At 45.1% G+C, this 27,354-nt stretch overlaps 1 protein-coding gene across 4 annotated transcripts; it reads left to right on the top strand.

The window, feature by feature from the left end:
* The first annotated feature begins 534 nt into the window (after positions 1 to 534).
* si:ch211-207d6.2 (sickle tail protein) lies at positions 535 to 27,354 on the top strand. 4 transcript variants are annotated; one of them, XM_027001245.2, is made up of 19 exons: positions 535 to 724; positions 6,772 to 6,949; positions 8,039 to 8,237; positions 9,674 to 9,767; positions 13,352 to 14,127; positions 14,709 to 14,813; positions 15,123 to 15,166; positions 15,449 to 15,597; positions 16,285 to 16,460; positions 18,134 to 18,258; positions 18,589 to 18,736; positions 19,020 to 19,437; positions 19,657 to 19,861; positions 20,501 to 20,730; positions 21,107 to 21,256; positions 22,038 to 22,157; positions 22,938 to 23,000; positions 23,087 to 24,769; positions 25,256 to 27,354. In XM_027001245.2, exons 1-19 carry the CDS (start codon positions 611 to 613, stop codon positions 25,391 to 25,393), a joined length of 5,115 nt encoding a protein of 1,704 aa, XP_026857046.2. In that variant the 5' UTR covers positions 535 to 610; the 3' UTR covers positions 25,394 to 27,354. The 4 variants fall into 4 exon arrangements, with proteins under 4 accessions (XP_026857046.2, XP_026857050.2, XP_026857047.2 ...); XM_027001249.2 differs by having other exon boundaries at positions 21,104 to 21,256; positions 23,087 to 23,191; XM_027001246.2 differs by lacking the exon at positions 22,038 to 22,157 and having other exon boundaries at positions 21,104 to 21,256.

The raw sequence follows: 27,354 nt of genomic DNA, 5'->3' as shown, positions 1-27,354 counted from the left end.
TTGTTCTGGAATGGCTCATTAGCCACATCAAAACAAATATGTATGTTCCTTCTGCCTCTACCCCTGCGACCTCTGATTTTCACATGTGACGCACGCAGCTTTGTGATAATTACATCCGATTCGCTTCAGTCTTTATTTCGGACCTCGGTATGCAACATGCCATGTGCTAATAAGGAACCATCACACGGGGCTCTCACAGATTGGCTCCTTCAGTGCACAAGTAGTTTATGAGACACAAATGCCTCCTGGTCATGGGCTCCTTAATTGCTCTGTTGGCCAGCAGCCAGCTGACCTTTCAGATGGTCATTACTGTTACTATGTTGCTTATCATACTAATTAATTGCAGGTCTTGGACCCTGAGCAGCCACCTGGTGCATGTCTGTATCCTAACTCTTTTCCTGTATGGCTTTGTTTGTTTGTTTTGTATATTATTGGGATCAAAGATACAGTGAAAAGTGGCCAGTGGCTGTGTTCTCCTGAGGATGTTGAACACCTCGAGAAGAAGCCGAGCAACACAACCGAGAGCATCCGATCAGATCCTTGGTCACTGTGCACGCTGCCCTGGAGACACGCAATAGGAGGGGAGCATAACAGCCAGGACAGGCTCGTCATGCAGCCGCATAACGCGGAGCGCAGGAGGGAGGCCTTTCTGGAGCACCTGAAGCAGAAGTACCCCCATCACGCATCCACCATCATGAGCCTTGCGGACAGGATCAAAGAACAAGTAAGCATCAAATGCTTTGGTCTTAAATCCTACTGAAACTGACTGAACTGTAAGAGTTAACAATAGTGGGCTTAGTGCGTAGTTCTGCATTATTCACGTGTGTCTTGCAGTGTACCGTGCAAAGTAGTGTATTAACAGTTGTACAGGTCTGTCTGTTTAAAATCTCTAAATGTCCGACTGTGATGCGTTTGTGATATAATATTGTACACTGTGATACAGTATTAACAGGCTCTTACTGGTGCAGTAGTGCGAATGACATTTTTATATCTGTTCGTTTCCACTTGACATTTCGAGTGACTCGTTTGTGTATGAATCACCCTGACTGGTATAGTTATGTTCTCGGAATATAGTGTTTCATTGTGCAAAAAAACAAAACTTCCAGTGTCTTTTTGTTTGCTTGTGTGTTTGCTTTTTGTTTTGTTTATGTGTCGTTTGTGTGTGTAACAAGCATAGTTACAGTGTAGTTACAATTAAGACCTAAAATTAGCTGGAAATAATGGTTTTCGTAATTGCGAAAACGTAGCATAAATTATTGTTACGTTAGCGCAAGAGCACTGAGAACAGCGTAATGACGTACTCTCTCCAGATGACGGCGCGATGTTACAATAAAACTAACCTAATATATCTTTTAAAATAATGGAGTTATACTTAGTCAAGCCTTGTTGCAGTTATTTCAATAAAAGCGACTAACAAACACACATTTTTAAACAAAACTTGACGTCTTTCACCTGACAACGCACCTTCAGTCCTCCGTGACTTCTACAACTTGCAACTAGAATCGGTGCAGAAACATTCACACGGACTTAGCGAGTTCGACCTCAAGATTTTTACTAGACGAACAGGTTTTACAGGTAAGTTCTGACGTTCGAGTAGGTGGGGGTTCGAGTAGGTTGACTTAAAAAAAACATCTCGGTGTCACGAGAGATCAGTTTACACGGGTAGCATCAACTAAGTTTCAGATGCTGCAGGATCTATGGAGAGTCGGACGTGGTTCCTGACTTCGTCCGCCGTTTCCTATGGGTCGGGCTGGAATGCTTTTGGCCATCCAGTCTGAAGAAGCGCGGGGATCGCTGCGCGCCGCTCTCGATTTACAGTACAGTGGTGATTAGCTGTAACATTTTTCAGTGTAAGTATCAGCGTTGCTTCTTTTGGCTTGTTTTGGGTTTTCTGCAGTGATTTTTTTTAAGACGAGCCTGATGTTTTGTCTCAGTATTGCACGGGGGAAATTTGCATGAATGCTGCTTGAACTTTGATATAGAATGAATGCATACGTTTATGGTGAATACATATAAGACTCATCTGTTAGCGTGATCGTTTTTCTAATTAATATATTGTTGTACTATGCCCGTTGTATATGAATCCGTGTTATCCTTAAATAGAAGTTATCTGACATTATTATCCGTCTCTAAAGTGTTGGTGACATGCCTAGCAATAAGCTATACTGGTCTAGTTATAAGCAGTATTTGTTTATTTATTTATATAGTATTTATGTATTTATTTATAATATTTATAATCTGGATGAAGACTCATAAACATTCTGTCAAGCCTCCCTAATATTCGGGTTTAGCTCCAGACCAAGTTGCTGCTCTTTATTGCTGTATTATCATTCATTCAAGTTTGTGAGAAAAGGCTGTAAGAAAGTCTCATTAAGCTTTTAGCATTTCTGTAACCTCCAATTTTGTGAAGACGGTGAGGTTTGTTACTCAAAACATTAATGGGACGTAATAGCAAGAATAATAACTACGTTCGTACCGCCCACCCTTGCACCCTCCCTCAGACCTTGTGGTGCCAGTGCTGTTTCTCATGTGTGCTCGCTCTGGGAGCGTGGAGTGTCACCCACCCCTGTGTCCCTGGGACCGAGCAATCTCAGAGTTCACTTGTCCTACATCAGTGTAGCCCTTCATTTTTCTCCCAGCCTTCCAATATTCTCCAGAGCCAAGGAGACTGCTCCTGGGGACGCGTGATTTATTCGAGTCTGCCCAAGCTTTCAATGCTCCTGGCACTAGACTAGCCGAGATGAAGCATAGTCTCCGACCATTCCTTCACCCATGATTAGAGAGTGCAGCGAACCATGTGGGCTGCTCTCCGCAGAACACCCCCTCACACACACACACTTTAAAGCGCTAGTCTGACCAAAAAAATGCCACATATTGTCTAGTGATGAAAGCCAGTAGCCACCCAACTGCCATAATCACATTTACTTAATGCTAAGTGATGAAAATTATCTTTCACGATTTTTAACAGTGTTAGCATTTTTGGTCAGACAATGTTTTTAATTTGTGAAGATCGTTTTACATAAATCTTCTTGCCCTCTCATACTGTAGATAACTTATGATGACAGTATCAGAGTTAACAATGAAGTTGCTAAGATTTGAATGTATATGGAACATGTTACCAAATTGGTTCCAATCTTCCCAGTCCTGAGGAAATGCTTCCAGCATTTTTATGCACACCTGGTGCCGATTGTTGTTTTGAAATTCAAAAAATGCTAGTTTCTCAGTTTGCTTGTTAGCCTCGCACGTGCCCCTTGTACAGAGAAAATGGCTTCAGGTTACAGGGTATACTTGCTAATGCCTTGGTTTATTAAGGGGAAGGAATTATGCATGTGCTGAACAGAATCATCTGTCATGCTGTATAAATCTTGGAACAGGCTGTTGTGAAGTTTGGCCGGGCGAATACAATCAAGTCTATTATTTCATTCTGCAATGTGTCATAGCGCATGAGCTGCTGAAGTAACCCACACTGAACCAGCACCTGTGCAGAGATACAATCTCCGCACAATTAGCACCTTCCACCTATAGGGGTTTACCTGTGGAGGGCTTGGAGTAAAGAGCTGCAAGTCAGTGCTGCTTGGGTCACCACAGGCAGGCCCCTACTGTCACCTCTGCCCACAGCTGACAAAACACTTAATGAAAATGGTGTTTAGATTTGACAAGTTTTCTTTGTGTGCGTGCACACGTGTGAGCATTTATCTGTGTGTGTGTGTGTGTGTGGGTGGGTGGGTGGCATTTAATTTGACAAGTGCATGTTTTATTGCCATACTGGGCCAAGTTATAACACCTCCCAAGTACCATTCAGCATTCTCCAAGGTAACACACCTGGACGCTTCTGGGGGCTTCAGATTAAATAGTGCCATAAAACTAATCCGCAGTCACCTAGTACCCCTCCCCACAGCCTCTGATAAACACACCCACCTCGCTCCATGCCATCCCCTCCCTCTGGATATCACTGACAGGGCTATCCTGCTCTGCCAAATAACTTGCAGTACACGGGTGTACAAGCCTAGTTAATTAGCTACTGCAAGTCCAGGGTTGTACTTTGAAATGGTAATGGCTGGACATGCCTCTTCGTTCAGTGGGAGGAAAAATATTTAGCAGGTGGCAGATTACCTCTGGCTGGTTGTCAGTCAGCAGGCTCTTCCAGTGCATTCAAATCTTAAAAGATTTTAAGCAGAGTGAGCAGTTCAAGGCCATTTTCAGACAAAGTTGTTTTTTATGCTACATTTGAGATGAACTCCTGTCAATTCCCAAAAGGGGAAATGTTTTGAAAGCCTGTACTTGGAATATAACCAATGTACTCCACGTCCCAACGTGAAGATGATTATTTATTTATTTATTTATTTATTTATTTATTTTTAGTTCTATGAACTGCACAGACATTCGTCTCGAGCTGTTGAATGTGGCACTTCATGATCGAGAATGTAGATTCTCGTGTTCCCTCCACAGGCCAGAACTAACACCCCCCACCTCTGTCCTGGGGCTGCCCCTTGGCTTCTGTCAAAGCCCTGGCTGTGGTTTCCAGTTCACTGCCTCGCACATTCTCATTACATTCGTAACAGTAAACACATTCGGTCTCAGAGCCTTTAAGGCTCTCTCCCCTTTCTGTTCTGTTTCACTTAGACAGGCGGTGGTTCCACTGCAGAAGAGAGCAGCAGAAGAGAGCAGCACATGAAGCCTCTGGTGGTTGTAAAGCCACACTGCTTGTGGGCATGCAGCCCCACCCATAGTACGTTAGAGGGAAGCTGCAGGCAGGTTGAGAGAACTTGGAGGAGAACAGGAGAGTGTTTTTCAGCTGTGCTGAACAACAAAATGTGTTTTGACTGGGTTTTACTTTGTGTGGGTATGGGAAAGTGGAATGTGATTTAATTTGTAGCATTGTGGTGGATGAACACAAGTAGGGAGAAAGTTTGTGCGTTTGTGCTTGCATGTACATGTGACTTTAAGCAGCTACTATTTCCTCATCGCATTTCGCTGAAGGTTTGGACTATCTGAGCACACTCAAGATGGGTTCCTGCTCATTGTGTAAGGCAGAGAGGAGTGGGGTTATTTGGGGTTAGTTGAGGTCACGAGCTAGGCAAACATGTGCTTTACTCAGCATGCCTTCACCCCCAAGAACAGCCATGGGTTTAGCAAACCAGGCATGGATGTTGCTGCGTTTGAGTGCTTCCCATATCTGATATCCCACTCCTCCTCAATAGATGAGGGCCTATTACAGGGCTTTTTAAGACACAACTCTTCGGATTAAAGATGCCAACCTTCATGTTCTTGCACAGTATGTCTAATACAATGAAGATTAAGGGTTTCAGCCACATAATGTTAATTGCATAAAGAAATAATAAGCTGACGTTGCTTGCAAAAGCTTGACAGTGGCTTCCCTTATGCTGCTTATGATGATGTCGGTGATGTTAAGAACTTCGACTAAGTCTTTGTTGTCACTCCAGGAACTGTTTTAACTTGTTGAAGTTGTTTAATGATATAATGCAACAAACTCAGACCAAGAGGTGTGTAATTGAAAGCTGAACACAAACTGGCAGCATGACCATAGCAAATAAGCACTGAGAATTAGGAGGGAAGGACCTTTCAGATTGAGCTGTGTGTGTGTGTATCACATTCTGATGAGACATACTCTAATTTTGTGTGTGTGGGCTTGTCCCTGCCATTGCTTTCCTCTATTGTAGGAACGATGACCCCCGACCTCTAGGTGGAGCAGCATTTTCCTGCCTCTTCCAGCCTTCACGCATGATGCTCTGTTGCTCACACATCTGATTTACATTGCTTCCCATGTTCCATTTTCCACACACCTATTATGAGGAGCAGATCAGCAAATGCATACGTTTGCTTATGTATACAAGCAAAATGCAGAATGAGAATAACTCAGGGCCTGCTCCAAAGTACATTAACTTGTGATGCTTTTGTATGTGTTTGTGTGTGTATGTGTGTGTCACTTCTCTGTCACTAAACATAAATCACTTGATTTTTTGTTGTTGTTTGCAAAATGCATTATCTATAATTGACTTGAAAATGTGTTGACAGTCACTGTATATTTTGACTATAATCAAAAACGTGGGGTCTCCTGCACAGAGTTGTAGTGGCTTTCTTTCAGCAGACAACTTTTAGAGTCCAGCAGGAAAACCTCTGCTGTGTTTTATGAGATTGGTGTTTATGATGGTGTTCACTCAGGCCCTGATACAGTGTGGACTGGCTAATTCAAGTGATGGTAATTTGGATGACAGATTGGCATGACATGGTCCCAGTAGACATTTGGACCATCATGAAATCTGCTTTTGCACCTAGGCAGAAATAGAAAAGGAGGGAAAACACCTTAGATTTCATCTACATGGACAGAATTTTGTCTTTTTAACATATAATAACAAACCTTTTCACAAAACTTCATGTGTTATAGACTACATTTCAGTCTTCACAGGGCACCACATTTTATCAATGGAAAGTCTTTTGTGTAATGTGACTGTGTGTGTGTGTGTGTGTGTGTGTGGAGATGTTATGTTCTCTACCCTTTCTCTTATAGTTTATAGTTTTATAAATCTCAGAGTGGCTATTTTGGGAAAACATTGAGTTGCCTGTAATGTATCTCACAGCCTTCTCATCAGTCCTTTGCTTACTGGACTTAAAATGGTTGTTTTGCGTTTAACCCATCCAAAATCCTGTCCTCTACTCTTAGTAAGCAGTCTTATCCAGGCCTGTTCTCACAAAAATGCAAACCACAAAACCTGTGCTCAGGCTGTTTGTGTTCGTGGTCATGTGTTCCAGATCAGTGGAAACCCCCAGCACTTTGGGGGGAAGCAGGGTGACCAGCAGTCACTAGCCTCGCTGGAGTCTTTGCAGGCCATGTCGGAAGAAGTTCCCAGCACCTTTACTCGAGGCAGCCGCACCCGGGCAAGCCTCCCTGTGGTCAAGTCCAGCAACCAGACCAAGGACAGGTCCTTAGGTATATACAAAATGTTTCAACAGAACAGTATTTTGGATGAACAATCTGGTTTCTTCCCTTCATCAGAAACTTTTTAAGACCAGAAGAGACCCGAGGTAGTGTGTAATATATCCCAACAAATAAGCTCATGTTTCAGAGCAAGACAATTATTTGGAGCCTTCCATGTTAAATGATCTGTGTTATTTTAGCAATCTTCAAGCTGCTGCCCAGTATACAAATGCCACATATGTTACTCATTTTAGGTAGAGGCATGGCATTGCTGCAATTGTACTTTAAAAAAATCTGAGATTTGAGATTTATCAGCATGCGAGCTGTGAGTTGCTCCATCAGTGTGTTTCTGCTGAAGTTCCTCTAACGGCCTGGCAGCATTACAGCAGTTGTTTTCATACATGCGCGCACACACACACACACACACACACACACACATAAACACACAAACGTACATACACACACTCACATCCCACACTGTCCACTTAGTTTATATTGCAGCAAGTAAAATCTTGGTTTAAGCCAATAAATACAGATGGTAAACCCCAAGCTTAGCCCTTGCTAAATCTCAGACTAAAAAAAAGGAACACAAATATTACTCGCTCTCAATTTAATTTTTTGCTTGCTCTGGTCTCCTTATCCACAACGTTGTGCATTCCATAAGCCTCTGTCTCTGAGCCTCAGCTTGTAGCTCTTACTGTGGAGCTGTATGTCAAAAGCATTTTTCTCTCAATATTTTATCTGTTTGGTAGTTTATGAACTTTTCTTTTGAAATACAACATGAAGTAGATCTGAAACATGCTTCAGGTCGCACCATAAAATTTGAAGCCACTCTAAGCAGTTTTTCACACACAAAAATGCTATATAGTCGTTCAGTACATGTGACTCAACCTTTGCTTTGAGGTTCCATTCCTTTTTATGTGTTGACAGGGGTTTATCCTTCTTCAGTGTTTCTCATTCAGCTCATGAGGGGCTTGGCAACTGGTCACTGCATTGGCAAAGAACTGTCGAACGCTGCACTCATCCAGGGCTAGAGTATGACTCTCTGTCATACAAATAAGAACATGCCAGGAGGATAATAACGAAGTCCTGTCTCTCCAGGCGTCCTGTACCTGCAGTATGGAGAAGAGACCAGGCAGGCCCTCATGCCCAATGAGGTGACGAGTGCAGACACGGTGAGAGCGCTGTTTGTCAGCGCCTTCCCCCAGCAGCTGACCCTGAAGATGCTAGAGTCACCAAACGTGGCCATCTACATCAAGGACCATGTACGCAACGTCTACTATGAGCTCACCGACATCCGGTGGGTGTGCCGCCCCACTCGTTTCGTTTTGCGTCAGTTAGAGGTAGAGATTAGCCTTGGTTTCCAGACAGCATGGTCTGATAATGTTAGCCCATCTTACTAGTCTCATGGAGCCAAACACTGTCTCGTAATGAGAGTACATGTCTGCAGACAGTGTTTAAAAAATTAGTTAATGGATTTCCTATAGTCACTGCAGTTTTAACATCCACAGTATAATCAATAACGCAAGCAAACCTTGCTTAATAGTTAGGTATTTTTAATAGTGTCTTCAGAATGTTTCAGGTGTTTAATCGAGTTTCACTGGAGGTGTGTTTGTTACACAAAATCAATTAAAACCACTTCAAATACTTTGTTTCAATCCCTCATGCTGCTTTATGAGTCACTGGATTGGGTTAGAAATTTTAAACTCCGTTCCTTCCCACCCTAATAAGCCTTATTTCCCCACTCGCATTTAAGACCAATTACAGTTGTGACCAGGGTGAGTTCACACCTGGCTGTGTGAGACCACCTTGCAACTGGGAAGGAAGAGCACATGCAATGCAAATAAACACAAATAAATACTTTTACTTTATACAAGTCAATTATATGACCACAAAAATTTCACAAGGCAGAACTTGCTGGTGCTAATCAAGCCTAATTTCACATGGTGCTACACTCCCAATCAGACAACTTTCTCTCAGTACAAAAATGGAAGTGTCTTAGCATTCGCATATGCTGACTTTTCTCCATTATTGTAGACAGAGTTTGTAGCAGTTGGTTAGTATGGAACAGTAAACACCAGGGTACTAATTTGTCACAGTTTCACCAAATAAAGTAGCTAGCTGCAGCCCATTACTTTCATTATTAATTAGTACCAGTAGCATGTCGTGTTAATGCCAAAATGTTGATGTAAGAGTGGTGGTGTTGGGAGGTGCCTGTTCTGTGACTGTAGAGGGCTGGGTCCCCACCCACCGCTCCTGCACCTCTCATACACAAGTCAACAGGAAAGGGAGGGTGACCCATCACGGCAACATGCGTGCGTGCGAGTGTGTACACGTGTGTGTGTGTGTGTGTGTGTGTGTGTGTGTGTGTGTTATTGTGCACATGAGCTGGGCTTGGCTTGTTATCAGCTTAGAGAGCCGTGGGGAACAGACCTGTGTCAACACGTTCCTGACCCATCTGTCAAAACAAATCACTTTTAATTTTTTATTTATTTTTGTTCAACAGCCATTTTAACATTAATGTCAGTTTTACACCCCAAGCTTCATTTACAGATTCACAGCAAGATCCCTATGCTATAAAAAGGTTTATAAGTAGTAAGTTCCTCAATTGTTTAAATAACTTTACTATTAATAGTTAGATCATTTGATCCTGTCAATAAGCCACTGTATACGAGTTGCCCCACTCTGTGTTGACCTAATGCACATGCTGACCCAAGGCCTCTGTCATGTTTACAGAAACATCACGGCACACTCCTGTCTGAAGGTCTACCACAAGGACCCCGCCCAGGCCTTCAATCACAGCCCCCTAAACAGCAACGGAGACGCCAGGGTGAGTTGGGATGCTCCCTCTTTTGCCTTTGGTGTTTATAGCCCATTACTGCAGGTTGAACCTGAGAGTCTCACTGTAGAAGCCTGCACAGGTGTGTTTTAGTCCAAACACCAGCATGGACTGAGCATGCTGGTAATGTTCTGCGTGCGTGCGTGCGTGTGCGCGTGCATGTGTGGTTTGTGGACCTTCCTTTGTTTTTGTCAGCATGAGTGTGCATATATAGCTACTCTTGTTGGTTGGGTTTACAACTCAGATAATAATACTGTTCATCCTTATTTAAATATGACAAGATATTTTTTATATATATATATATATATATATATATATATATATATATATATATATATATATATATATATATACAGAGAGAGAGAGAGAGAGAGAGAGAGTGCAAGAACTTGTTTGTAATGTAGGTTCAACTCCTAATGCAGGCTGAAATCAGTAGTTCAGACATCAGCATTGTTTTGACTCCATTAAATTCCTATTAGCAACTGGAGTGAAGCAGTAGCCATAATTGTAACCAGACTGACTGTGCTTTGTGTTCTAATGAAACCCATGTGTGAAGCCTTCTCAGCAAACCCATGTGTAAAGCCTCCTCATGTTCCATTAATGCATGCTGGCCGTGGATTCACCATGGAGTCACTCCACTTCCGAAATTGCAGGTGCCATTTACAAAAGATGCCAGTGCATATCTTTTGAAGCCATGTCGTCATCACAAATTGGAGTTAATAACAGTGAGTGGCTGTCTGTCCCATTGGATATATAAGCACCTGGGAGAGCAGCAGGTATCTGTTTTGGATGTGATGTGTGTCCAGGGCGCGGTGATGTTTGTTCTCTCTCAGCTGCGTGGCTGGCCCAGAGAGCCAGGGGGGATCCAGCCTCAGGCTGGAGCCTTGCATGGGGCTTGCATATGTCTGTGAAGGGCAGGGCAGGAACTGGGCCTGCCAACTGGAGCAGACCGTGTGCTGGGAGCATGTAACATGCTTATACTTGGTCACCTCAACTGATAAAGAGAGCACAGACTCAGGACTGCTACATTCTGATGCTCCCAATCCCACCATTAAAGGTGTGCGCTGCCCAAGAAAGCCAACCTTCATACTCGTGCCTCTGTTTAACATTATCTTCTTATTTAACGCTACCTGGCTCTCATCATCTCATTTAACACATTGTTTACACAATAATGCAAACATTATTAAACACCCTAGGATAATGGTGAGAAATGGATCAACTAGATTTCAGAACTTTTGCCATTGCTGTTGACTGGGGTGCGAGTCCCAAGTTCTGCTGTGGTGGACAGTGCTATACTTGGCAGTTCTAGAGCTATAGAACCTTAATTTCCCGATTCGGGGGAAAATAGCAAGAAATATTTGAAATGGTGTAGTCCAGATGAGCAGGTTGCTCTGCAATATGGCTGGGCTTGAATGAGGTTTTGACTTGCGCATGGTCTCCAGAGACTGGAGCTGGTGTGGTTTGATGTTATCAGTGAGGGCCAGGCCGCAGTCCTCTTGCAAAGCTCTGGATAACAGCACTGGCAACAGACATGAGATGATGCTGAGGTGCTTTGATCTTCAAATTGCTTTCTCCAGGAACTCTTGTCTCCTCCACGTGTTTCCAATTCTGCTGCTCACAAACAGCAACCTGTATTTTCTACTGTATTTTCTGTGGTTTGTTTTTTTAAACTGTTCAAAGGCGCCGCCGGAGAGTGTAAATGCCTGAGCCGCGTTACGGAAGCTTAGAGAGCAGCGTGACATGTTGTCACCACCCGTAGTGGCCTTGCGCCGTTCCTGTAGCAAGGTGTCATAAGCTATTTACATGCTTGAAGTAAGAGTGAAATCAGTGCCCTGATAGGGACATGAAAACAAGCGTATTTGTCAATCACTATGTGAAGCGTGTGCCAACAAGCTTGCTAATGTAATGCACCTGTTTGCTTGGCTACAGAACCACCCACTGCGTATTGCATTTGTGTTTTGTGGTCTTTTCACACTTTATCTGTGGGTTAAAGAGTTTAATGGGCCATTACAACAGTCAGATTATTGGCAGTAATGTTCACAGGAGCTTTAGTCCTCGTCCAGAATGCTGGGGAGTTAATCGCTTCACTACTGTTCATGCACACGGTGTATAAACCCACGTCTAAATGCCGCGGTCTCGCCTTTAAATGAGGCTTTATACGCCCTTAGGAAGGGGACATCTATTTTGCACTGGAGTTTAAACAAGTGTGTAACTACACCTGTTGAAACACGCCTCCCCTACCAAGAGGGATGGGTAATTATGCTAAAGGAGTCTTGTCTACCCAAACTCACCTCCCACCCCCCTCCCAATCTTCAGAAAGCAGATTAAAGGTATACTCCATCCAGAAACGTGAACAATATATAAGCACCAGCGTTAGCTTGCTTCCATGATTTAATTTGCATAATGCTAACTTCCCTGTGCTAGTTATAGGACTTTAAAGCAATTAAACTGTTTTAATTATTTGAATCCATTTGTTTTCCTTTCATTTATTAATTCCTAACAGGAGAATAAACATTAGCGTTGCAAAGATCAAGCATCCAATAAACTAATTTTGCTGGCTTTATCAAGGAAATACTCCCAAAATAGTGAAACCTCTTCACAAGAATTCTGTTAAGACAGAAAAAAAAGGATGGCGCTGTTCTCATTTTCTCATCAAGAAAAACAAAACGAAATGAACACTCCCTATTGAAATAAATAACTAGCTCTGAATGCAGGAAACAGAAGCTTCTGTCTCTGTTGGTGTTATTAAGGCTCTAAATAATGACAGTGTAAGAGTGGAACAAAGGGCTGAAAGTGGCGCAGCTGGCACCGGCGGCAGCCCTGCCCGGACCTGCCTGCACGGAGTGATGTGCGCTCCAGCACGCAGGAGCAGGGCAGAGCATCGGAGAGCGCCCGCAGGTGAATCGGCTCTCAATCTGTCACCACCTTTGCCATTAGCAAAACAGAAGGAAGACCCCTCGGTCAAAACCTGACACTCTAGACTCCCTAATGTTGACAGCCATATCAAAGCTGTTACAAGAAGCATGAAAAAATATTGTAGCAGTTACCTGTAAGCAGTGACATATTACTGACATGGCTAAGCTGCTACATTTTATGACTCAAATCATGAATATTTATAGTATTAATAATGCTGCAACAAAAGAGGCTTTCAAACTATGGTGGCTATGCTACAAGGCTGCATATGCAGATTTCCCAATGCAAAATCAACACCTTCTGCTTTCATCCAAGTCCAGCTGGACAGACTGTAGAGTTCATTCATAGCTGTGAATTAGGCTGTGAGGAGTGGCCCCGGAACTGTCCTGGACTCTGCCTAGACCTCTCAGACACTGCCTACTTAAATCATTACCTTGCCCCAAAATGCTCATTTTAGGCTAAAAAGAAAAACTATATCCTTTTTAAAGTTAAATCACAAAACTGAAATAATGCTGTTACAGGGCTGACACTAATTTCTAAACACCTAAATGTCTCTAAAAGAACCAATGTTAAATATCTAAATTGCTTTTAAAAAATAGGCAAGTATCAAAATTTTGTTGATTTTTGAGAAACATAATTAAAGGTTCACTGTCTTTTTACAGCTCTCCCGTTATAGCGGTAGACAGCAGGCTGGCGGACAGAGTATGCTCCACACACTGCCTCCACCCCACAGTCCCATCCACACTGTCCAGGGCTCCATGTCTCCCCCGAGTGGACGCTCTATGCCTCCATCACCCTCTCGGTTCCCATACGGCATGGCAATGCCTGCCAGTGCCACCTTGCCCCGCGACCGCCTGTCTAGTGTGCCCATCACCCGCTCTGCTCCGCCATGCTCCAGCGCCATCCTGGAACGACGTGACGTGAAGCCCGATGAAGATGTGAGCGGCAGGGGCGCACCACTGTACGCTGACCCCTACACACTGCCTGAGGCTCGGCTGAGTGTGGCATCCTCTCATGGCACCCAAATCGGCGACATGCTCGACGGGCAGGTGTTCCTCCAGCGCCGCTCACAGGCCAAGTCCGTTGGTTCGTACGCTGAGGTCGCTGACCCCCAACACTCCCTCTACAGGCAGAGGTCCCGCAAATACTCCGAGAGCCCGCACATGCCACTTGGCTCCAAAAGCCCGCCCTCTTCACCTCAGAGGGTTGGCGAGGTCCGAATGATTGACATCCACCCAGGGCAGAATGCCCACATGCTACTACAGGGAGCAGAGAGGACAGTGCATGCACGAAGATCCTTCCGGAAGGACAGCAATGGAACCATGGAGGCAGTGGCGAGGGTGAGGGGGACCGTAGCCTCCCCTGTGTTTGTTGATCTTCCCCATGGTCATGGAGACAGGCCGTTTCAAGGGCCAATATCAACAGAAGGTCCTCAGAGGTGGGGCTGAAGTACATTTATATATTTACGCATTTGTTTGTTTGGTTGGTTGGTTGGTTGTTTCAAAACAGCAGTGTAAGGAACAGAGCTACTGTGTGTGCATTATTTTGCCTCTTCTTTTGGGCTTTCTCAGTGATTTAAAAGTGCTTAACCACATCCAGAGTCATTATCCAAATATGGCTTGGATAAAGCCGTTATGAACCATCACACACCTCTCACTGAGGCCCTAGCTCTAGTGGGGTGCAGGGATATTTACAATCATGTGGCAGATGGCTTCGTGCTAAAGCGTACCATCATCTTGCCTCTTCCTCCAGAGTGACGGAGGTAAGGCCGGTGTCATGGCAGCTCCGCAGAGCTGAGCTCAGCACTGCGATCCACTGCTGTTTTTGGCAGCCACATCATACTTAGTCATAAAGCCATACCTTCAAGAACAGTATACCACCCTACTATTGTAAGGTCATCTTAAATGACTATTATTGCTTTCGTCCCTCAAGCAAACTTGCCTATTTTTAGTGGCAGAAATTATGTAGCCCTAATCTCCGTGTACTGCCAAAATGAATCCTTTTGTCTCTTGTCTTTAGTGAGCGTATGAAGGCTATGGAGCAGCAGATAGCTAGTCTGACTGGTCTTCTTCAGCATGCACTTTTAAAAGGGACAAATACCAGTGGCATCAAAGAGAATGCCAGGTAAGCTTTAGCAGGGGGCCAATGTAGTATGCACTGTAAAACACAGATTAGAGTAGATCATCCAGATACCCAACTGTTTAGGTCTCAGAAAGAAAAGCCATGAGAGTTATTGCCAGCACTGAGCAAATAATACAGAGCTTATAAAATTGTTGGCAGTTGAGTAACACTGAATTATACAGCATGAATCGTGGATTTGTTCATTTTCCTAATACAAGCTTAAACATGTGAACTAAACTTCAGCCAATAACAAGCTGCGTGAACCTGTGTCAGGTGTGTATCTAACCAATGCTAAAATAACTCTGATTTCAGTGAAAAATCCTCTGAACCCCTGGCTCATGGCACAACCAGCGGTGGTTAGTATATCTTCCATTCAGACACCCAAGTAGGGAGTAATTAAGAAGAGCATTAATTAACTAACAATATAATTAATTAGAAGGCACTCAGAATGTTCCCTCAAGTATTTCTAATCAGCTTTAGATTTCAGAGTCATTCATTTGATGTGGTCATCAAATGTAAAGTGTCCCAACAAACAGGTTGTGCTTTTTCAGGTCTTACTGACTTAGGTCACAGTTCACGTAGTACTAGGCCAGATGGACAGCTCTGAGGCACTCTTTGACCGTTTGCTTGCTCTGCAGGAGTGTCCCCTATTGCTGGATCTAAGAGCCCCGTACTCCAGGCCTTGCCTCCTCAGGCCAGGGGCCTGGCCCTCGGCCCTCTCCTGGACACCTTCCAGAGGAACGTCTCCAGCCTTCGCATGCACCTGCATCAACTCAGACAGACACAGGCAAGCCACTCGCTGTTCAGACCTTCTCCCCGCCAGCTTAACACATCCGATTGGGAATCAGATGGTGGCTTTCATTTTACAACAAATATACCCACCAGACACTTTATTTGGAAAACCACTTCATAATAAACACCTGAAAGTGTACAGTTGTAGACTGTAGACCTTCTACTGCCACACTTTAGCCCTTGATCAGCAGTCAGTTTCTGACCACAGGATTACTGGTGGCTGGATATTTTTGGCTGGGGGCCTACTCTCAACCCAGCTATAACAGCAAAACATGGAGAAACCTGTTTGAGCATGGTAACAAATGGGCTGCATTCTGAAACTTTACACACGAACCTATAAGATAGGTGTACTTGGTACAAGGTAGTGAGTAACAATTAAGTGGGTGGGGAGTGTGAGAGCTGGTGCAAGGTCAACACTGTAGAACAAGCATTAGAATACTCAAGAGAAGAAAAAGGACAAAATAAACAGGCAGGTCAGAATGGGTGTGCTTGTTCTAGCTAATCAAGGTCTTCCAGAATATGTGCAACAGCCAAGAGCATTACATTGTAATAGAAAGTTAACTCTGACGGAAGGCATCCAGAAAGCGAGTTCTGAAAACCCTGGATTATCCCCTTTTTCCCCCTTTGTGTACAGTAAGAAACACGTGCTGTGTATCAGACATATTTGATCTGCTGTCCTCAGGTGCAAAACCAGGAGGTTGTGAGGGTGATGCTGCAGCAGGCCGAAGAGGAGCTGACGGACAGGGTGTGTGAGCAGCTCCGGCTTCTGGATGACCCCATGCAGAAGCAGAGGAAGCAGGTGGAGCAGGAAAGGCACAGATACGTGTCCATGGAGGAGAACCTGCTGCTCCAGCTGGGGTAAAGCAGCCCACAGCAGAGCGACCGCTAGCTCAGGGCTTCCCCAGCCAGTCCTGCAGGGCTCCTAGAGTGGGCATGGCTTGATACTATCAACATTCTGGAAACCTGTGCTGACTGGGTGTCCCTCAGGGCTGGATTGGGGATGTTCAGATGAGCTGACTACCACTGACGCCTTGGGTACCAAAAGATGTTTAGTTTCTGTATGCTATGGACACACAGAGCTGTTGAGATTAGGTTACCTTGCTGGAGACAGCTGTATAAGAATGCCTCTGATGTGGAAAAGAAAATTATTGACTGCAAAAAAAGGGGCCAAACTTAATCTCAAATCAAAGCTCCATCTCTGGTGTGCAGGCATTATAATGACAGCCCTGTGCCTGCAGTGGAGCAATGTACTGTATACAATCCTAGGTCATATAAAAAAAAAAAAAAATCAAGTTAGCTGGCTGTCCCTAATCCTCGACTTCATTTGGATTGGAAAGAACTACTGAATCAGGTTTTTCTGTTCTCCATGAATTACCCATCAAATAATCTCTTTATGACTTACTTCAATAATGTAGTAGTTTTAAATAACAATTTTGTAAAAACAAATGAATGTTTAGTCATTAATAAAATACCAAGTTGCTAGTAGGTATGAAGAACTCCTGTTCCAGTATTCACAACACACAGGGCCGATTGTGCAACTAAGCTATGTGTGTTTGAAAATCAAATAAGAAGGATTTGTTGTTCTGCCTGGGAGTGCCCTGTGGACATCCCTCAGGCCTCTAGATCCCAAGCTAAATCAGGTGCAACAAGTATCGTTTTCTCTCTCACAAGAACACACACACACGCACACTACTGAGACATGAACTCAGTGTATGCACAGGCAAGCAGCTTCTTGCAGTGCTTGCTTGTGTGCAAGCTCTTAGCCTGCATTCATATGCAGGTCGGGCCCATTAGCCAGAGCTCTGGCCTTTACCCGTCTACCGTTACAGCAGGAAATGAGCAGCCTGTGCGGAGCCGTGTGGAGGTCATGTTTCTGGGAAGGCATTTCAGTGAGGGTTGGCTTCTCTTCCAGTCGTTCGCCCTCCTAAGTTCACCCCACACCCTGAGTGTCTCTCTCTCTCTCTCTCTCTCTCTCTCTCTCTCTCTCTCTCTCTCTCTCTCTCTCTCTCTCTCTGGAGACCATCAACAAACATTCACTGAGCGTGTCAAACAGGTTTCAGCTCAGAGCATTTCAATATCCGCAGCTTGGCCAGTCTCTACGCACTAAGTCTCGGCTTACTGAAAAGCCTGTGCAGAAGGTGATATTTCGGCAGCGCAGGCTAAGTTGAACTTTTCACATATGCTCAGCATAGTCTGCAGTCCATCCCCAGCCTGAGAGCTACACTGCCTCAAAAAGTATTGCAATGGTGGGTGAAGTCACTCCATGATGCATGCAGCTTTTTACTGAGGTTATTTTCCCCGTCCTTGTGCGATGAAGGCCTCTTACCCTGTGGGTGTGAGTGGATTTGTGTCTGACTGCCTTGGTAAGCAAAGCCATGAGGAAGAAGTCGGCCCCCAAAATCTTGGGTTTGCAGTCGGTCTCTGTTCTTAGTGGTCTGTTTGGCAAAATGTGCCAGGTCAGAAAATGAATTCACACAGAGGTCGATCAGAAGCTAGAATTAAGCCCTGCCCACTCTATTGTGATGTCACAGGGAGTTGGAGAATCATGTGGAGAGACTGAAGAAGGACTCAGCTCAGCAACCAATCACCTTGCGGGATGTGGAGGAGGGGGCAGTCAATCTGCGGACAGTGGGAGAGTGCCTTGCTGCACTGAAGGGTGAGCTACATCTTTTGTAGAGAGCATGATTAATCTAAACCTTAAATCAGAGTGGTCATCTGAAGTCTGTACTTCAGGAATTACTTCAAAAAAGTTGGGGATTAAAGTTAGTTGGTTAGTTAGGTGTTTAATTAATCATTGTAGCTTGCATCTAATGATAATGATAACTTTTGTACACAAGTACCAGATGCAAAACAAAGTAAATGCAAATTCATATTTTCCTGTCTGGACTTCCCTCACAATAGAAATTGTAGATTTGAAGATAGGAGAGCTTAAACAAGCCTGTGCAGTCAGCTTGAATGTGGCCATGTGTGTGTGTGCACTGCTCAGGGGAGTTCCCAGCCCTGCAGCTGAAGATGCGCTCCGTGTTGCGGGTGGAGGTGGAGGCTGTGCGCTTCCTCAAGGAGGAGCCTCACAAGATGGACAGCATGCTGAAGAGGGTCAAAGGCCTGACTGAGACCCTGAGTGACCTCCAGAGGTAGAGCACTGTGAATGTACACTACCACAAACACTGCACGCAATTACTGAAAAAGAGCCACCCGTGTTTCATGGTACATCTCATTGCCAGTGCTATTGGAGGTACTCCAGGCACTTACCAATCTCCAGGTACCTACATGATTCAAAAAGATTTAAAAGTACATAATAGCTCTGAGGTGTTTACATTTGCTGAAGCTGTGAGTATTATGTTAAAACTGTTCTTTCAGAAGTTATAAGTAAAGTGACTATGTGCAGCTCACAGCAGGACCCTGTGTGATGTGCAGTTGTGCTACAGAAAGCCATGCCCTCGTTGACCCGGTTGCCCCCGTGAGCCTTACGACAACCAAGGAGTCGGACTCCCCAGACACCAGCCGGAGTTCACCCGGCCCCCAACCCCTCTCACCCGCCCGCTCCGAGCTCACGCCCTCCTCACCTGTGGTCGTGCATCAGGCCTGCAGTTCCCCCGTCAACCTGCAGCCTTGCCAACACTCTGTCAGCCTGAGCCACCAGCCGAGCCCCCCACTCACACCCGTGTCGGGCAGGGACTCACCCACCGTGGCCAAGGTGAGCCCCAGGAGCAGGGAGGACAGCACCGCTCTACAAAAGAAAGAGGCCTCTGCAGGCCAGGAGAGGCCAATGGACTGCAGCTCTGTCACGTCATGCCCACCACAGCATGAGGAGACTGGCACAGGCAAAGATAAAGTAAGTCACAGTGAGATACGGCCTCTACCATCTACCCCTACCATGACAGTCTACCATCAGGTCCTAGGTTCTCAGGCAACAAGATTGCTAACTTTAGTTATTTACATTTAGATTTTACCTTCTTCTATAAACCTTTTCTGCTTCCCTCTGTTCAACCGTCTGACTGAGCAACTCCTTGCATAGAGCAACAGCTTGAACATGTTATCTGTGGGGCTGCAGTTGCAGGTGGCAGAGAAGGAGCAGGCAGAGCAGATGGAGGAGGCTGTAGGGACAGAGATGGAGAGGAAGCTACGCCAGGCCCAGGACAGTCTGATGGAGTCCATACCTAACCTGGAGGTGACCCAGGAGGAGAGCAGTTCTCCAAGCCCAGCCACCTGCCTTCCTGACAAGGCGGACTCCTCTTGTCCTCCGCCTCCACTCCCAGGTACATCCACCCATGGGACACACCTACTGCTAAACTAATGTTGCTTGAGTTTTTCTTTCTGTTCAGATTATCTTTTGGGTTTTTTTCTTTTTGGTTTGTTTTAGTTTTGCATGGTGGTTTTGTTCGTCTTACGCATTTACTACAACCTATGAAAAAGTCAGTATTAAAGGAATTTTTCAGCATTTTTCAAACTTATGTGAGACTTGAATCCTAAGAGAAGCTGATCTTTTTTGCCCATAAGTTTCCATTATGAATAGAGGAAAATACATCAACATTCAAAATTATTATCAGCCATGTACTACAGATACAGTCAGTACAGATGAAGTTGAAAAATTCTGGAATATTCCTTTAAGGGAAAATAATTCACCATTTTACAATGAGGCCTGGATTACAGGAAACATTTTTAGTTATCGCAAGAATCAATTTGACCATTAGAGATATAGAGTTGACCATAAAGTTCGTTTTCAATTTCTAAGTTGTCATACCTTTGCTAAGACTCTCAACAGTCTGGCACATCCCCTGAGTACTGGCCACTTCCAGACCGTGTATTCATGTCTTATATTCCATAACAGCTTCCTGACAGCTTTTACATGCACTCATACACACGCCTTATTTGTTTCTGTTTGTGACTTCAAACAGAGGCCGCCACACTAGCAGAACCAGCAGACAAACCAGTCAAGATTAGTGTAGAGGGAGGACAAAAACCAGCTATAGAGAAGCCTCTGCGAGTGAAGCCCAGCCCAGAGACAGCCAGCAAGTCCCCGCCTCCACCCCCACCACGCAGGTTCCACCCTCCTGCCACCGGGCTCACAACCGGACGTTCCGGGGAGGTCATCTACACCACTCACAAGGAATCTATCTTCGTTCAGGTACACACTGCGTGCTTGTGAGTGTGTCTGTGCGCGCGCATGTGTGTGTGGGTTTGCATGTGTTTGAGTTTGTGCAGACCTAGTTGAGCAGCATTCCCAGACACCTTTCTCTTGTTGTTATTCAACATTTCTCTTCTGGAATAACATATTATCAATACAATGAACAAGCTCAGTAATGGAACGTGTCAGTACTGAATACGCAAGGGTGTGTCTCTGCGCTCCTTTTGTTCATGAACTGTACTAATGAATTCTGTCCCCGTACATAAAAAGTGTGATGACAAATACTGTCCCATATATGGGATTCTAGCTGCCTGTTTCTGAAGGGGTTCGTAGTGGTGGGTGAGGGGCAGTTATGCTTGGCTGGTTCTTTTAGCAGCAGGACGGTGAGGAGGCAACTCCCCAAGCCAAACTGCAACGGGTTCCCCCAGAGGTCAAACCCAAACCCCACATCTCTACCCCCATTCACGCTTCTGCTGCTCATGATGAGGGGGAAGGTGACAAAGATAAGATCGTAGCGGAGCTGCAGGTGAGTAAACCCCAGCCGTCTGCTGTGCAAAGCACATGTGCATGCATGAGTGCTTTGACCCCCACACACATGCACAGACACAGACTCACCCCCACACACATGCACAGACACACACAAACACACACACACACACACACACACACGAAGACTTTCACCTGGTGAGATAAAACGTTCAGAATGTACCTAAATGGAGGGTGAAGTTTATATATATAAACAAGTTAATAAACACTCCTGCAGCAAAAACACAAGTATAGAACAACAGTTGAGTCAAAGGTGTTTTGGAACAATCACACTCATTCTACGTCAGTATCAGTCACACCCTTTCTGACACTTAAACACAAACACTGCTGGGGACATCTGCCACTCAGTTTTTGCAGTATTTTGGGTTGGTCTGCCCTCTAGAGGTGACAAAAAGCAGTTCTGACCATATCAACTTCTGACCATATCTCTGTCTCACGAGAACTGATTTTCTTTGTCATTTGTGGTGAACCATTTAGTAATTGCATAGCTCTTTTGTTGTTCTGTTTTTGTTCTTGGACATCCAAGGTTTTATTCCAGCTCAGAGGTAGCATATCTAGTTTAATGGCTAGTCTGTTGGAAGAGGATGCTTAATTAGCTGAGGCAGTTAGTGTTGGAAACAAAATTCCACTTCGGCTCATTTTTCAGTTCAGAGTAATCATCTCTCAGAATGTGGACTCCTCATCTGATAGGTTTGCAAAAATGAGATTCTGCTTCTGACCCAAACGTGTTTACGGTCTCATCCACACGCACTCCAATCCAGGTGTTTGAGAAGTCCCCTGTTAAAAATGTAGAGCCCAGATATGTTGTTGATCTGACCACCCATGAGCTCCCGGATAAAGATCTGGAGGCAACCTTCTCCCTCTCCTCATACGACCCAAAGGTAACAGGCGCGCAGTGCCGCCACCTGGCCTCTCGGTGCCATAACGCACGCGTCCCTTTAACCACTGTTACTAACGCTCAGCCTCTGTTTGACTTCAAGCATGCTTGAGTGACTGCAATGCCCCACCAAGAGCCAAGTGTGTAACCCTGCTCTCACCCTCACAGACCTGCGGCTAGGCAGGGTAACATGGGCGGAGCCTAGACGGATAAGTTACGGAGAGAAGGAGTCATGTTGATGACCGATTAGATCAAGGATGACTTCAGTCTGCTGTGTTTTAGACAGTTTTGCAAGGTTTTTAAACAGCATAAATATGGGAATATCAGTTTTGAGCTTGCTGATGATGCTGAATGTATGTAGAATTGTTGTTGCTTCAAGTCTTGCTGTCTTGTTCTGTTCATAGGTTTTTATCTGTAACACATACCTAATACATCCTCCGGGAATGCTGGATGCAATTCACTCTTTTTGCTAACATCTTTCAGCTAGGACTTATTATATTGTCTGCTGGAAAATATTTGTTAACCCCTAAATTCAAATACTTTCATGTCTTCTCTTCAGTCCATTTTTACTGCTGACCTTTTTGCATGAGACTTGCCAAAGCTTAAAATTTGGGATTTACTGTTTTATGAGATGCATGCCTTGTGACATTGGTTTTTAAACCTGTTAATTAAAGAAATACCCAGAGGAAACAACTCTAGATGGGGTAATCTATCTGTTTTAAACTCCGACATCTGCGCTGATTGAGACATTGCCCATATTCATTCTTTCCCTCAAAAACATTAGAACATAGCTCAACACAGCAATGATGGACAACAATCTCCAAAGACTGCAAAGTCTGGCTCTGGGGTAAAACATTTTTATCTATATTTACCCATTTTTGATCTATTTAGGTTGACTTGTATGTAATTAAAGCAAATCTTTCTCCTTACCAGGTGATATATTACATCACTGGCAAATCAAGGCCACCCAGTGACAACGCCCCTAGTGGACCCGGAGAGCAAAATCAATCCAGTGAAGGAATCATTTCTTCCTTGAAGGTGGCAGTTCTGAATCCTTCTGACCCTTCCCCATGGCCAAACATACTAACATCACATGACCTAACTTTAGATTCCTCCAAACAAGAGAAGGAGAACCAGAAAGAGACATCCGATACAGAGCAGATGTCTGCATGTTTTGTTGAGGCTCTGAAGGACAGCTGCAAAGCTGAGGATGACACACACGTTTTGGCTCCAAAAGAAGAGCTACCTGAGGCTGTCACAGATAGGCTAGAGGAGCAAGTGTCAAGCCATGCTTCTGAACTCCCGATTACTGTTACTGAGGAACCTGTGAAAACCTGTGTTGTGGGGGAGGATCAGACCGACTCTCAAGTGCTGCCTGGACCCCCGGCACTGTCATTGGAGAATGGGTTGCAGGAGGTGGTGTGGAGCTCATCCAGGGAGCAGGACAGGCACACAGAGCAGGACAGGCGCACGGAGCAGGACAACTTGATCCCTGACGTTCCCAGAGAGACAGATTCGCCAGACAGATTCGCCTTTGTGATCACCAAAACAAAAGTGCAGGCTCTGTCCACCGGAGAGTATCGGCAACTGGTGAGCTCCAAAGGCCAAGACGTGGAGACAGTTCAAGTTGGAGCAGACACAACTGACTCCGCCCCTGAGGACAGTGGGTCCGGCAAGAAACCTGTCATCATCGTGTTCGACGAGCCCATGGACATCCAGCAGGCCTACAAGCGCCTCTCCACCATCTTCGAGTGTGAAGAGGAGCTGGACAGGATGCTATCAAAAGAGCGCATTGACGAGGAGGTCGAGGATGCTGAGGAAGAGGATGCACGCTCGCAAATGACTAGGGAGATTATGCCTATTGCTGAGGTGGCAGGTCAACTCAGGCCTGAGAGAAACCCAGATGCCAATGGGAATGTTAATCATCTCCCAGTGCCTGGTGAACAGAATAAGAACACAGAGGACTCTACCCCACAGTTGGAGGATGGGTCCAAAGTGGAGCCCAATGACACGAAGCAAGAAGGTAAAAAGAAATTTAAGTTCCCGTTTCCCAAGAAGCAGCTGGCGGCCATTGGACAAGCCCTCCGCACCGGGACAAAAGCGGGCAAAAAGACACTGCAGGTGGTTGTTTATGAGGACGAGGAGGAGGACGATGGCACACTGAAAAAAGCGAAAGAAGCCAAGAGGTTTGAGATCACATCAACGACAGACTCAGCCGGCGCCGCCCCTTCTGCCAACACCGCCCCTGCTGCTGACACTCCTTCTGCTGATGCTATGTCACAAAATCACACCGTCAGCTCACAGTCCCCGACAAGGAGCACTAACGAGATATGCAAAAGCACATACAAAACTCTGGACAGCCTCGAGGAGACCATTAAACAGCTAGAAACCACCATCAGTAACATGGAGCCTGGGCTGTCTCCCGAAACGTCCCGCAAAGATCCGAAGAGCAAGAGGACGGCAGTGCAAACGGCAGAGGGCAAGGGCAGCCCCTCGAAGAGGCCGGCCCCCCTGGGGCCAAAGCCCCAGAAGCCCCCGCAGAGGAAGAACTCCAAAGCCCTGAGTGTGCCTCACCCCCCTACCCCTAACTCCCCCGGCTCTGCTGACCCTAAACAGGTCTCTACCTCCCGTGCTTCTCCCCTCCCACCAGTGGTTGGGGCTTGGCTCTGAGGGTTCGTCGTTCTATACACGGCCTTTAATCACTCGTGAGCGCATCATAGGTGTCTGCTGGGGAAACTGCAGCAGGGCGCTCTCTGCTTTCCATCCTGTTCGCGAGTTTCGGTTGCTGTGATTTGCAGAGTCGGGTGTCTCTCGACATGGTCGCGGTCCTTGTCTTTCCACTTCGCTTTTGCTGTGTGAATTCTGGGTGTGATGCAGTGATGGTGTTATCTATCCAAATGGCTGCCTTTGATCTGTGTGTAACGACTTGATTGTGCATGCCATGTGGGTGGGACAATGTTGGTTTCCTGAAGCATGCTCCCTGTCTGTTGCTCCAATTCTCTCTGAATCACAAATCTACATGTCGTTCTCACACTATCACAGTTCTGTCACTCACCTCCAGCTCACCTTTGACTCTTGTGAATTTTCCTTCTTTTTTTCCAGAACATCGCAAGTTCCCCTTCCTCGAGTCGAATCACCTCGCCCAAAGCTCGCCCCCAAGCCGGGAGCGTGGAAAAAGCTGGAAAACCCCCAAAGCTCCAGGACTCCCAGAGGCAGTATCGACAGGTAGTTTTACTGTAGGGCCTCTTTTGGGCCTCTTTTTTGAGGGACATCCCGTCTCATGGCCCGCAGGTGCACAACTGTCCCAGGGTTTAGGCTGTGAAGTTGGGAGTACTTTGTACTTTGGTGCTTTGGACCTGTGTGGAACTGCTGTGACAGCCTGTCATCCTCCATATCTCTGGCTACATCTCACCTAAAGCTGGCACCACCCAACTCCTACCCCATGTACCATCTAACTGGGACACCATCAAAATGAGCACACCCACATTCACGTTAAAGGGCACTGATCTTTGTAAACTAGAGGGGGTAGTTGTGGAGGCTTACAGGCCCACACACTAAAATGTGCTAGTTTGGAGGTATAATGCCAACTTTGTACTTCCGTGCTAGGCAAAAGTTTTGTTTTTTTTCCCTTTGCCATTGTTAAGTGTTGTTTTTATACATGTCTAGCCCAAATATGCAATCCTGTTTTATATTACATCTTAATTTCTCAAGTATTTCTCTGGGTGTATTACTATATAACTATTTATATAGATTATACATATTTACAGATTAAAGTAGTTGTGTTTCCAACCTCATTCCACATTGCATCTTGCCGCGTCTTTGTCTGCAGGCTAACGGGCACGCTATGGCAGCTCACGGGGTTAGTAAACATGATTTCCTTGCTTTACCTGCTTCGAAGATCTCAACCTTTCATCCTAGCCCTAGGAAAAGCAGCCCTGTGTTGAACACGTCTAAGCCTGCTAAGCGCCCTTCTTGCTCTGCCCTGTTCCTGAGCTGCAGCCATGCCTCTTCCTCCTAAATCCCTGCACGAGTCCCTGGCCCATCGTGCTGTGTCAAAGGTTGCGGCCCTTCCTTCCAAGCTCACTGCCATCCCAGCCAGTCCGGTTCTTCCTCCTGCCCCTTATCTCTGCCTTCATCTCATTTGTCTCCTTCCTCAGCGTGTCCCTCGCCGTCCTCCTCTTCCCTGTCCCTGCGTTCAAACCCCCACCCCCCACCCCCCCAGCAGCCTACCCACCGTCCCACCAGCGCGGGCCGGAAGCAACGTGGCATGAGCCTTCCATCCCCCTCTCGCTCTCCATCTCTGAGTACAGTGTGTCGGGGCTGTGGTCTCTCCATCTGTGTCACATTTATGCACACACAAATACCGCTGCCACGCAGTAGTTTGGATTGAATTGCTTAAAGCTTAATCACAAGGTGTAATTCTATACCTTGACTAAGTCTAGTGGTAGATATGGTGCTTCTGAATAGTTTTGATTTAAGGTGAGTCTAAATTTATAGTACTGGATCTATATTTCTTAGTGGTATGAAAGTTATATCATTTAAAAACATTGACTGTATACATGTGTACAAAATATATATTTTGACAATGGAAAATATATGAATATAGTATATTTTTCATGTTTTGTTTTCATTTGCCAAGTAGATATCAACCATAGAAATTACTTAAAATACATGAACTGCTTGTTTATAAAGAAGTTAACAGCGCTTAATCTGGTTAGATTTGTCTGGTTTTTGTACACTGCCAAGTACACAGTACACAGCTTTAACTGACAACGCATACACACAGGTTGCCCTGAGCAATGTTTCACTATAATACCAAAGTGATTTTGTTCATTGAAAACTATACTTAACAGAAACAATTCTATGGAGGGAGTGTGTGATGTTTGATCAACATAATGATAAGGTGTCTCCAATAGCTGTTGTGTTGAAACATTGTCTGTGATAGCTTGTCAAAATCCCTAAAACTGTTTGTGTAAGAAGAGTTACATGTTTGAAAGAAAACGTGTTTTGATTCACCTGGCCAAAGTTTACACCTATGCATGCCAATTAGATGTCTCATCATAAATAGAAATATTGTTTGCACAAGTAAATCATGTACATTTGTGTCTGTTTTTGTACAACTGTATGACATGTATAAAAGCTGTGGAGGAAAGCTTATGGAAGGTGTGTGTGGAATAAAGGGCTGTCTGCTAAGGACTTTT

Source organism: Electrophorus electricus, chromosome 7, assembly GCF_013358815.1.
Source record: "Electrophorus electricus isolate fEleEle1 chromosome 7, fEleEle1.pri, whole genome shotgun sequence".
NCBI lineage: Eukaryota > Metazoa > Chordata > Actinopteri > Gymnotiformes > Gymnotidae > Electrophorus > Electrophorus electricus.
The sequence above is the reverse complement of the archived record's forward strand: the minus strand, read 5'-3'. Positions and strand labels throughout refer to the sequence as shown.

Coding starts and splice junctions, on each gene's coding strand:
- si:ch211-207d6.2 (XM_027001245.2), top strand. CDS start 611: ATGCAGCCGCATAACGCGGAGCGCAGGAGGGAGGCCTTTCTGGAGCAC. Junction 19,438..19,656: donor CTGGCACAGGCAAAGATAAA/GTAAGTCACAGT, acceptor GTGGGGCTGCAG/TTGCAGGTGGCAGAGAAGGA. Junction 22,158..22,937: donor TCTCCTCATACGACCCAAAG/GTAACAGGCGCG, acceptor CAAAAACATTAG/AACATAGCTCAACACAGCAA.